Source organism: Lagenorhynchus albirostris, chromosome 12 (genome assembly GCF_949774975.1).
Source record: "Lagenorhynchus albirostris chromosome 12, mLagAlb1.1, whole genome shotgun sequence".
NCBI lineage: Eukaryota > Metazoa > Chordata > Mammalia > Artiodactyla > Delphinidae > Lagenorhynchus > Lagenorhynchus albirostris.
The window spans coordinates 42,343,319-42,356,474 of NC_083106.1; the positions used below are offsets into that span (position 1 = coordinate 42,343,319).

Sequence of the window (13,156 nt, forward strand, 5' to 3'; positions counted from 1 at the left end):
AGATACAGATGGTGACTGCACAACATTGTAATTATAATAAATGCCACTGAATTGTTCACTTGAAATGGTTAATTTACTGTGATATGAATTTTGCCTCAATAAAAAACAAATTACCAACCAATTCACTCTTTAAAACTATAACAGAGCATTGAATCTGCATGTTGAGAAGAGTACACATGGACCTAGAATGATTAACACCATGCTACATTTTAGTAAAATATGGGACTAAAAATAAAGCAGACACAAGATCAAGTCACTTATAAGAGAAAGAAAAGATTCGGATTTTGGACATTTAAATAGAAGCGTTTCATACCAGAAGCCAAAGGAGCAACATATTTAAAATACTCAAGGAAAGAAAATATGAGCCAAAGATTTTATATGCAGCCAAACTGACTTCAGATATAAAGACCACAAATAAATAGTTATGAACATGCCAGAAATCAGAGAATACTGTTATGAGAGCTTTCTGAGAAATCTACAAGGCTAGAGAATGAGTTGAATTCATAGGAGCAGCTCTGGTAAAAGGTCAAGTGGTCAGTATAGAATTTATTTAATAGTGGAACTAAGACTATCAGTGTTAAGGATGAGAAAATGTTTAAACATTACATATTGTATGCTCTGCATCATAAATATAGCGCAACTACTGAAAATGGGAGAAAAGAGTATCTTGAAAGTAGTATAAGCTTGATGATTGCTCATAGTTATTAGCTGAAATACCAAGATAACGCTTTATCAAGATGCTGGAGAAGAGTAAGAAAAGGGGGAAGAAAATGCTAATAGTTTCGTGACTGTTCATAGCAAGGATGTTATCTTAAATATAATCTAAAGAGGAAATTAAGGATATTATCTAAAAGTAATTATTAAAGTTACAGAGTTTCCAGAATACTAAAAAATATATATATTTTAAAATCTAGCAATGAGCAGTTAAGACCTTACATGTGTATGTGCTATTTACAACTATAAAATGAAAAATATGAAAGGTTAAAATAGACAAAATTATACCAGGTAAATGCAAATAAAATGAAAGTAGGAGTTGCAAACTTGATAACAGATACGGTAGAATTCAGGTCAAAAAGCATTTAATGTGGGGGAGGAAACTACTGACATATTGAGCTACATTGAAGTTAAGCACTCTGTTCATCAAAAGACACCTTTCAGAAAGTTAAAAGACAAGCCACAGAATGGAAGAAAGCAATTGTAACTCATACCCAATAAAGGACAACCTTATTAGTAATCAAGAAGTTTTCATTAAAACCACAATGAAATGCCACTACATTCCTACCAGAATGGCTAAAATTAAAAAGACTCACAATACCAAATGAAGGCAAGGTTGTGAAACGATCAGAGTTCTCATATATGGTGGGCATGTCAGTTGCTACAACCATTTGGAAAACTGGCCTTTTCTGCTGAGGTTTAACATATTCATACTCTGTAAACCAGAAGTTTCCTTCCTAGATATATACTCACCAGAATTGTATTCCATAGAAAGCTATGTAGGGTGTTGCTAGTGTACCTGTCTTCACCTCCTTACCTGCACATATCATGTAGCTAAAATGTCATTGAGAGAAAATGTTCCACGGTTATATGGTGTTGATGGTTGCACAATTCTATGATTATACGAAAAGTCACTGAACGGTACACTTTAAAAGAGTGAGTTTTAATGGTAAGTGAATTATATCTCAATAAAGCTGTTATTAAAAACAAAAACAAAAATGTCATTGAGAGCATGTAGTGATTTCCTACCAGATTTAATCTCAGTTTTGGTTTATCATCCAAAGCCATTTGTTGTATCTAGCCTCACTTTCCTATCCAGTTTTGTGCAGTCTGTCAATGTACAGCCCCTGTCAGTAGTCTAATCTCCTTGCTAATAACACCTTCGTATTCTAGTAAGTGCTTTCATATATAAGATTAATAATATGAAAATAGTCAAAGCCATGGGTATTATCCCTATTTTATTTATTAAAAAAATCTTATTTGAAGTATAGTTGACTTACAATATTACATTAATTTCAGATGAACAACAAAGTGATTTGATATTTTTATAGATTATACTACATATAAAGTTATAAAATATTATCTATATTCCTTGTTGCTGTATATTACATCCTTGTATCTTATTTATTTTATACCTAGTAGATACTATCCTATTTTAAAATCAGGGAAACTTGAATGGACACAGTGATTTATCTGGAATCACAGGGCTAGTATTAGAATTTGTTTCAACTTCAAGATACTTATTGAGCATCTTTTATGTAGTAGGCACTAGTTGGTGCAGTTGGGATGTTTAGGTAGATTCTAATTCTCTGGTCTCTCTACTCAGAGAATTTACCTACGTTGCTTCTAGTCTGTCTCCCCTTGCTAGTCTTCTCATCTCTTGACTGCTTTACTGCTTCTATTTGTCCTTGTTGTCATTTAACTTCAAAGCCCTTCTAAACTCTCTTTTCCTCACTAACCTTCTTTAAACCTTCCTTTACTTTGAATTTCTTGGGACCTGACCGATTCTAAATATATCTGTAACTTGCCACACATTTTTCTTTAGTTGGTTCGATGCATATTTATTACCTCAGTTGATAAGGAAGCTTCTCAAGGGCATAAATAATTATCACCTATAATTTAGAAAGTATTCTCCACAATTTTTTTCCCCTCATTGAACCAGCATACTTGTTGGCTCCGTAGATGCTTATTAGTAAAATTATGTTCAATAGAAAACTAAGGCCTTGCCTTGGTCTTTAACCTACTTGTTAGTTGGGAAGATCAAACACACACAAGGGATATGTCCTGTTTGCAATTGTAAAACAATGTATCGATTGTGAAAAATGAAAAGCTTCAGATTGAATGGCTGAGTGGCTCTGATGAGTTGTTCTGCTACAGTGTAACAGTTAGCTGTAGCTTACAGTTAATAATGGACTTCTAGTGTTCATCTATTCATTTCAAAGATAGCCTATGTCATTCTTGAATAATAATTATTAGAGTCAAAATAAAGAAAATTAAGCATACTTAATGTTTTTATTGTAGCTGTTTTATTAAAAAAAATTTTTATTGAGGTATAGTTGATTTACAACGCTGTGTTAATTTCTGCTATTGTTGCTGTTTTTATAAGGCACAGTTGGTGGATCTGAAATCTGAACTGACAGAGACCCAAGCAGAGAAAGTTGTATTGGAGAAAGAAGTACATGATCAGCTTTTACAATTGCACTCTATTCAGCTTCAGCTTCATGCTAAAACTGGTCAAAGTGTTGACTCTGGTACCATTAAGGCAAAATTGGTAAGTAGTTTAGAGGGTAACATATATTTATATGTGTTTTAGAGGGTGAAAAGGACAATCTTTAATGAGTCTTTTTAATTATAAAAGTTAATATGTGCTCCTGGGAAATTTAGAAAATACAGGAAATGTGAAGGTCATCATAATCATCCACAATCTTATCACCTGGAGATGATCAGTGATAACATCAATAACCAATTGGTACTTAGAATAGGATCTTCTTCCTATTTAAAAAGATCTATATAAATACACTTAAAAGATATTTGTGATTATAACATATAAACATTTTTTTGGACCTATTGTATCAGTTAAGATTAAGTTCAGTTACATGTAACAGAAATCCCAAGTAACATTGGAATTATTCTTAAATAGTACAAATTATTTTCTCCTAGTTAAAGAAGCCCTGAGACAGGCATTCAGAGCTGATATGGCAGCTCCACAGATATCAGGGATCCAGTTTCCTTTTGTTGTTCTGCTCTGCCATCTTTAGCTCATGGTTTCTGTCTTCAGGATTTCTTCATATCTGCATTCCAGGTAGGAAGCAGGAAGATCTAAGGGCAAAATGATGCTTCCCAGCTGCATTAGTTTTCTTTAAAGACCTTTTCACGGAATCCTCGTCAGCTTTTTGCCAATCATTTAGCTGTCTCACTGGCTACCCCTAGCTGCATGTCATTCCCTTAGTTGGTCACATGACCACCTCCAGTAAAATTGGAGTTCTGTTAATAAGGAAGAAGAGGAAAATGGAATGGGGTGCCAACCGGTGGCACATTTTTTCTTTTGCTCTTAATATAAGTATCTTCCCTGCCACTGAGTGCTTTGTCATGTTTGCATAATGTTCATTGTGTAAATGTTCCATGATTAACTATTGCCCTCTTAATCAATGTAGGTTGCTGAAATAGAATTTTTTTAAAGTCTCATTTCTGTTTAACCTCATATGTATTGTGTACTATGTACCAGGCACTTTGTTAACTATAGGGGATACAGCAGTAAATAAGACAGATAAAGCTTGGGAGAGGCAGAAGATGAAATGATGTTGATGATGAGAGTAATACAGTTCAAAGTTTTACTCGTTTTCAGTTAATTCTGTTTAATTGGTTAGTTTCTAATAAGGATATGTTAGAATTTATTTAAATGAATATTTACATTCTCCTAAAGTCCTTTTAAATTCTGAAATTCTATAAATATAAATTATTAGTGTTGTTTTATTTAACTGAAATGAGTCAGATTCATAACTGCTTCTTTGGAATGTTTGATACTAACATTGAGAAACAATGTACAATTTCACTAGAAAAGGATTCACCTGACATTTTAACATTAGATTTGAAACATGGTGCTGTAGTGGAAAGGCACTGAACCAGGTGTGTTAACTAATTTCGATAAAACAAACATTTTTAATCTAATCCTGTGCAGTTACTATTGCTTATGGATTTGCAAATATATTTGTTCTAATGAACTTTACCCAAGTGATATTCAACATATGGGAATTTTCCTTGTAATGATTGTACCACTAAATAAATTCATTTGTTTGACGTTTTTCTAATTATAAAACTTTTTTCTTATATCTTAAGTCTGTCCCCTCTGTGGAGGAGCTGGTAAGTATGCCATTTCTGTTTTGCTTTAATATGTTACGCTGAAATGTTCTTAGTGCTTTATTTGCATAGTACATGTTGTCACTTTGTATGTATTTGAAAGTGATATTAACGATGGTAATTTTTTAATGTGCCAATACGTGAAAAGTTCAGCGAGTAGCCCATTGCTCTTTTCGCACCTTGTGTTGTTAAAAGATTTTTCTTTTGTTTGTGATTTGTTGCCATTATTTGCAGAACCCATCAGCGTTTGACAACTTCTGAGCTTTGTAACTTGCTCATAGGCTACTTCAAAAGAACAATTGATTTTCCTTATGCAGGCCTAGCTCTTTCCTCCTTTTCTGTTTGAATTTATTCCCAGAGAAAGAATGTGCATGTTGGTTTCTTATTTATCCACTGCATGTGTTATAACTTTTCATCAGTCTTGAGAATAATTGTGTGGCCTTTGAAACAACTGAATTTTGAAACCCTTTTTATTTTGGAAAATAACAATATATAAATTCTTAATATTTTTCCCACTACTTCAACCTAATCAGGTTCTAAATTGTCATATGACATTTCTTCTTTTGAAAATATACTGTTTGGATATCGGAATACAAAATTAACTTCTTTGTTGTTACCTAATGATGAACAGGTTAACTAAAACAAAAAGGTTTTTTCCTTTAAATCTAAAAGTGAGGGCTTCCCTGGTGGCGCAGTGGTTGAGAGTCCGCCTGCCGATGCAGGGGACACGGGTTCCTGCCCCGGTCCGGGAATATCCCACATGCCACAGAGCGGCTGGGCCCGTGAGCCATGGCCGCTGAGCCTGCGCGTCTGGAGTCTGTGCTCCGCAACGGGAGAGGCCACAACAGTGAGAGGCCCGCGTACCGGGGAACAAAAAAAATCTAAAAGTGATTAATTTCAGTGTTCTTAGTCCTATTCTTGCTTGCATCTGTTAATTTCAGGTCTGCAAGTTTGTCAGATTCATTAGGGGTTTAAATCATTAAAGCAAAGTAGTGTCTTAATATGTTTCTCAGATTTCATAAATATTATATAAATAGCTCATTAAAGTGTAAGTAGATAATCCTCAACATAAAATTTATTTAGCCCGTAAATAAAAAATTCTTGGTCTCTAGGAACTCATTTTATGAAACAAACAGCATTAACCTCAGTAAATGTCATAAAAAAAGATTTTTGTTCATCTTGTCCAAACTGAGGTTTTGTAACTGATACCTGCCCTTTTAGGAAAGAGATTCTGAAGTAAATTGAGATGTTAAGAATTCCAAAGTTGTTGTAAAAAGAGGATTCTAGATTATTAGTTCTTCAGATTAAAAAAAAAAAAAAATCTAGGGACTTCCCTGGCGGCCCAGTGGTTAAGACTCCGTGCTTCCAGTGCGGGGGGTATGGGTTCAATATCTGATCGGGGCACTGAGATCCCACAGGCTGTGGGGTGCAGCCAAAAAAAGTAAAATAAAATAAAATAATTTTTTTTAAATCTACAAATTGTGTTCTAATGGTTATATTTGTTTTTTTACACAAGTTGAAAAAGCATGCTAATCTTCCTTTTGTTTATCACATATATAATGACAGATATTTTAATCAAGGAAGTGATAAATATATTCAACATTTGGTAGTTGTCATTCATTTTAGTTTGTATTTTTTTTTGTTACTGTTTTTACGATTGTGGTACTCACTGCCTTGTATTTGAGTATATCATATATTGATGTTTAAATATGTCATATATTGATATGCTGTTGTCAAAACAGTAGATCAAAGCAGACATTGAAATTACTACCAAATACATTCCATTAATTGTTAAAAGTTTGCTTACATTTGTTTCTCAGCTTAATATTCACGATAAAAAGGGAAATAATTATAATAGTCACTACTCATACATTAGAAACAATATCATTTGCCATTCACTGAATAGAAACATTCTTCTTGTGCTGAGATGTAGATCTTTATTTAAATCTCCTGAAGGGGACATGGTGTAGTGAACAGTGTCATCCACATCTCATCAATAAATATAACTGAATTTTCACAGGATTTATAGATTCTGTACATAGTGAGTCAGTAAAAGCAGTTCTCTAAGTCAGTAAAAACACTTCCACTCAAATTTGGGATGGTTCTCTTGATCCAAAAATAACACTTAAAAGATCTTTTGTCCAACTCTCAGAAGGGTTTTATTTTGCCACACAGTCTGTGTGTGTGTGTGTGTGTGTGTGTGTGTGTGTGTGTGTGTGTGTGTGTGTGTGAATTTGAATTTGACTCCCTTTAGGCAGGATTTTGTACCTTCTGTTTTCCCCTCCACTTTGTCTTGTACCTGCCTATCTGTTCTGTGCTTGAATTCCAAAGGTATTTACATTTGTAACCCTTGATGTATAGGTACACTGTACTTTATACTTTGAAGGTATATTGAGAATTATTTCTCTGACATTTGAGCTGGTGATAAAAATTTGATGGCAAAGATCTTAAAGTTATATTCTCTGGCTAACACCTATAAATTCATATATATGGGTTATCTACCAAGTGGAGCATAGGATGGCATCCTTTTTTGAGAGTAAAAATGAATATCCATCCAACCTCATAGTAGGCAAGTGAGGCCAGTATTTTTCCTCAGAAAACAGTTCTTCAGTCACTTTAACATATGGACAAATAGATGATCCAGATCCCAAAGTTCAGTGATAATCTATACCATAGATATACCATAGATATATATACATAGATACTATACTATAGATATCTATGCTATAGATATTTTTTACCATAAGCCATATTTTTTTAATTGAAGTATAGTTAATTTACAATGTGCTAATTTCTGCTGTACAGCAAAGTGACTCAGTTATACACAAATATATCTTCTTTTTTAATATTCTTTTCCATTATGGTTTATCCCAGGAGATTGGATATAGTTCCCTGTGCTCTACAGTAGGACCTTGTTGTTTATCCATCCTGTACATGATAGTTTGCATCTACTAACCCCAAACTCCCATTCCATCCCTCTCCCTCCCTCCCACTTGGCAACCACAAGTCTCTTCTCTGTGTAGACATTTTTTAATGTGTAAATATTTTAATGCAGTTGTTACCAGCATTTCTCCGTGACCATAAAATGTTTTAAAAGAATTGGAATATCTGTTCTAATTTAAGCATTGTCAGTTTCTTATAATGTTGTAAGATAAATTGGTCATAGAATGTATCTCTGCGTCACTGAATGGCTTTGACCTGTTTATAGAATTGCTGCATTAAAGTTCATTAAATGTTTGGGCACAACCACCAGAGTGATTACTTTGGTCTAGTTTTAGAGTCATTTTTAGGAAGTAGGGAGTAGATTTAATTATCCATTGAAGCCATTACTATTAGTGTGTGATAACATGAGCTTAGAGAAGGCTACTAATCTTGGTATCCTCAGGATCAGGGTGCCCCAAGCCATGTTATTATCTTACCTAGAAGTGGTTCCAACACCTTCTGGTACTAGTTTAAAAAAAACTGGATCCAAATCTTTGTGTTCCATTTTATAGAAATGAAGTGGTAATTTTTATCATATGCTTTCATTGTTGGTGTCATAGATTGTGTGCTTTTGTGTATTTTAAGGAACATGGTCTATTGCTAAAGAGTCTTAAAAGTGTATTCATTGCGTTATTTTTTATAAAAAAATTGCAATAGGAAAGAGAGCTTGAAGCAAACAAAAAAGAGAAAATGAAAGAAGCTCAACTTGAAGCTGAAGTGAAGTTGCTGAGAAAAGAGAATGAAGCCCTTCGTAGACATATAGCTGTTCTCCAGGCTGAAGTTTATGGGGCAAGACTAGCTGCCAAGTACTTGGATAAGGAACTGGCAGGGAGGTACGTGGAAAATGAGTACCCCTGTGCTCTTAGGTGACCAACTGCATAGTTAAAGAGGTTGACTCTTATCTCTTTTGGTAAATGAAATATTAATCTTTGTCCTAAGAGTGATTTTATCATTGACTGTAGCTTACTGTTAACTTAATATTGATAGCATAACATATTGCAAATTTATTTAGCCATACTAAATAAGTATTTCCGGTTTACACACACACACACTGTTAGTAAATTACTGTGAAATGCTAACAACTCTTAGAGCTGCACTTTTTACCATTTCCTGCCTTGACACCATAACAGATGATGTTCCCATGTACGGCAGGACTTCCGTAGGAATTCTTTCTGTGATCATTGAAACCCAGTCTTTCTTGCCCCTCAAAAACATGTTGGAATGACAGTGGTTTTATCATAATAATACAGAGTTCTGCTTGTATTAATTTTTTATGGTAAATTATTCACAAACTTTGGTGATTCATTATTATTACTAAATAATTTTCAGCTTATTGTTCTAATGTCATATTAAGGACTGATGTGGAACAAATAAAAATAATTTATATCATCTTGAAGTGCACATTTTCTAATTTTACCACATTTAAAGAAATAATCATTTTGTAAAAAGATACTCTCATTGGAAAAAATGTTTTGTACAGTTAGCCTCACCTAAAGACTAGTGTGATTGCATGCAAGACATGAAACATGTTAATTGACATTAGTAAATTGTTTCTAAGATGTATATGAATTAAGTATGTGACTAAAGAAGGTCTCAATCATTCTTTTTTTTTTAAACTGATTTTCCCTTGAAGACACCTGTCTCTTTCAGAATTTTCATGTCTCTAAATCTGAGACACATCAGGAGGTTCCTGAGTATTAGTTTTATTACTGAATTAGATTTACGCAAAAACTACTTGTGTTCAGTAATTCTTCTGAATTCTTTCTATAGTATGTATAATAAAAAACTAACTGAATTCTTTTCCCAATATGAAGGGTCCAACAAATACAATTACTAGGACGAGATATGAAGGGACCTGCTCATGATAAGCTTTGGAACCAGTTGGAAGCTGAAATACATTTGCATCGTCACAAAACTGTTATCAGAGCCTGTAGAGGGCGTAATGACCTGAAGCGACCAATGCATGCACCACCAGGCCATGTATGTTTGCTTTTCTGCTGTTTCTCACTCAGCCTTGCCCTTTCTCTAATCACAAGTCCTTTGCATTTAAAAAAATTCTACTAGTATTTAAAACCTTTATTTAAAAGTGAATTAAACTTATTTAAAATAGGAACATATTTAAAGTTTCAGCAACCCATATAGCTCTTTACAGATTTACTAATGCCCAAAAATGATATTTCTGAAGACAGTGAACTATTGCTAGCAAATGCATGTTGCTTTGGCTCATATTTCAGAATTTTCCTGAATCTTGATTAGGCATGTTTACAAATATTTTAAGCTAAGCAGAGAGCGTGTGATCCCATTGATAAATTGGCAAATATTTTTGGATAGTTCTTTACAGGGGACTTTTAGTAACTAGGTTTGTTTGTAGTTTCTGAATTAACATTTATAACTGTTTGGTCTTGCATTAAGATGGAATTTGAGGTCTGTGTCCAATTGTCTGCTTCTGTAGCCACCACTGTACAGGAGGTTTTCTTTCTACTTGGATAAAAATTTATTAAATTTCACTACAACAGCAGCCTAATGATAGAAACCTTAATATAATAAAATCATATCTAACTCCTACCCAGTGGATCACATATCTTAGTAACACATAAAGCCTGACCTTGAATAGTAAAATTATTTGTTGCCTCTGAAAAGATTATTGCAAGAAAAATTGATATGTATGTCTAGTTGGTGGGAGAGGAGTGGCGATTGCAATAAGCACTTATGCCATTGTCTACTTTGGGACACTGTTGGTCCCCATTAACTTCTAGGCAGTGGCCAGATCATAAATGTTATTTTATGCTAAATAAAGGAATTTGAACCTTAACCTGATAATCATGAGGTTTTTCAATAAAATAGTGGACTAATAAGATTTAATATTTGTTTGACAATTACTTTGGTATAGTGAAGAGGATATATTGGAAGAGGGCCTAATTGAAGTCGGAGAGTTACATTTAGAAAGATAATAAAATAAGGAGAAAGTGGTTAGAGGAAGGACAGGTTTGAGAGAAGTACAATCAAGAGGATCTGGTGACTAACTGCTTTTGGTTAATTAGGTGAGTGAGAAGGGAATGTGGGTTTTTGGTTTGGGCGGCTGTGTGAGATGGCATGCATTGATAAAGCAAATAGAGGGAAAGGAAGATTTTGGCAGAAAGATGATGAGATCAGTTTTAGACATGTAGTGTTTGAGGTGCCAGTTGGACAGCCAAGTTATATCCAATTAGATATATGGCTCTGGAATTCTAGAGAGAATTCTGAGTTGAAGATTATTAGGTAAATCATCCTTTGAACCATGGAATTGATTAAGTCACCCAGGGAAAATATATAGAAAGTAAAAAGATGAAAGGAGACTTTTATGGAGTGAGGGACGGAAATGGATCACCAAAGGAAGGAGCCTGAGGTGGAGCTATCAGATATAGGCCATCTAGGAAAGCACTAGTGTAATAGATACCAAAGAAAAGAGAAGGTTTCAAGGAGGGGATAGTGAACAGTATCAAGTTTCTGCAAGGTTCAGAAGGGCAGTGACTAACAAATGTATTCATTGGAAGTAGCCACATTCGTTACCAGTGACTGTAGAGAAGACAGATTCATTGGAGCAAGTGGGGGCAAAACCCTAATTACAGTGGTTGGAGTACTGAATGTAGGAGGCAAGGAAATAACTACAGTTAGGATTAACTGTGTGTGCCGGTTAAGGAAAGATGGAGGGAGGATAGTAGGTAAAGAAGACAGTGGGTGATTGAAGGGTTTTTATCTGTGTTGTTTTGTGTTTGTACATGGTCAGTATTTTAAAGCTGGATGAGACCTGGAGTTTTTTCATGTGCTGAATTAGGGAAGGAGCTTGTAGAGAGAGGGAAAGAGTAAAGGTACCAGAGAAAGAATTATTAATGGAACAAGGTCCTTTAGTTAAGAGGTAGACTCCAGAACGCAAAGAAATGAAAAAGTAATTAATGATCCAGTTGGCATTATGTTTTTCAGTTCTACAAATCAGTTAAAATGGATATAGATCTTTAAGGCATTTTTCCAGTTAAGATAAAGTTACCTCCTTTCATTTCTTGAAGATATTTGTTTATCAGTTCCTGGCAGTGATTTCTTTTGTAATGTCCTACAATTTAAAAAGAGATGTACCAGATGTATTAAAGAAGTTAATAAGAGCGTGAGAAAATCATCTGTATTTCACCGTGTTAACAGAGGAACTATTTTTGCTTTCCCATTTTATCTATTTATTAATTACTTTCTTAACACTATACTGTGTATCCATTACAGGCAACTAATAAAGATTGCTAAAAGCAAGTTATGATAGTATGGGTTTATTCTATATGGTATATTATTTAAGTAGTACTAATTTTTCTTCTTTTTTTCCTTCAATAAGGATCAAGACTCTTTAAAGAAAAGCCAAGGTGTTGGTCCAATTAGAAAAGTTCTCCTCCTTAAGGAAGATCATGAAGGCCTTGGCATTTCAATTACAGTAAGAAGTAGTGCTTCCAGTCTTCTTTTCTACAGTTGTCTAGTATTATCATGCTCCTTTGTTGGACATCATTGGGAAATAAAGTATTCTGAATATATTTTCTAAATAACTAAATTTATCCCCATGGGTAACAACACACACACAATTATGATTAAAAGCTAGAAGGTGGAATGTACCAAACATTGCATTTCATCCACTTTGTGTTGCATATTTTTTCACATTTTAACATCTGTGAAATTGAGATTCATCTTATAATTATTTTTGTGGAACATAAAATAATGGTTTGTCTTACCGTTCATAGTGACTCAGATTTGATAAAATCTAATAGTGCTGTGGACTACTAATACATAAAATATATTTATTTATTTATTTACGAGAGCAGCTAATTGTTGTTTTTTTGGTTTTTTTAGGGTTCTTCGTTTTTTGGCTCTGGAATGCGTTTTAAAAAGCACATGTATATTATTAATCGTTTTATTTAGAAGTAACTTTGATATTCATAATAATTTGATTTACCATTACCTAAATATAATAGCAAATAGAATCTCACTCAGTATTTATAATAAGAGATAGTATAGGTGCTTACTGAAATGTTCTTAGGAAAATATCAGTAGAATAGTCTGTGACTATGCAAAGGTAAACTAATTTACTGCTTTTTTCGGTTAGGGTGGAAAGGAACATGGTGTTCCAATCCTCATTTCTGAGATTCATCCAGGGCAACCTGCTGATAGATGTGGAGGGCTACATGTTGGAGATGCTATTCTGGCTGTTAATGGAGTTAACCTAAGGGACACAAAGCATAAAGAAGCTGTAACCATTCTTTCCCAGCAGGTAAGTACCCTTTATGTAACTAAAATTGGATCTGTTGATTGTTCC

The 13,156-nt window shown here is 34.0% G+C and overlaps 1 protein-coding gene across 2 annotated transcripts in view; it reads left to right on the top strand.

Moving 5' to 3' along the window:
- GOPC (golgi associated PDZ and coiled-coil motif containing) overlaps nt 1–13,156 on the top strand; it is a 42,304-nt gene that overhangs the window by 21,133 nt on the left and 8,015 nt on the right. Inside the window, exons 2-7 of one of the 2 annotated variants that reach the window (XM_060167822.1) lie at nt 3,101–3,265; nt 4,831–4,854; nt 8,491–8,666; nt 9,648–9,813; nt 12,188–12,283; nt 12,947–13,111. In XM_060167822.1, the coding sequence (XP_060023805.1) occupies nt 3,101–3,265; nt 4,831–4,854; nt 8,491–8,666; nt 9,648–9,813; nt 12,188–12,283; nt 12,947–13,111 (792 nt within the window). The remainder of the gene's footprint in view (nt 1–3,100; nt 3,266–4,830; nt 4,855–8,490; nt 8,667–9,647; nt 9,814–12,187; nt 12,284–12,946; nt 13,112–13,156) is intronic. The other variant, XM_060167823.1, reaches the window with a different exon arrangement.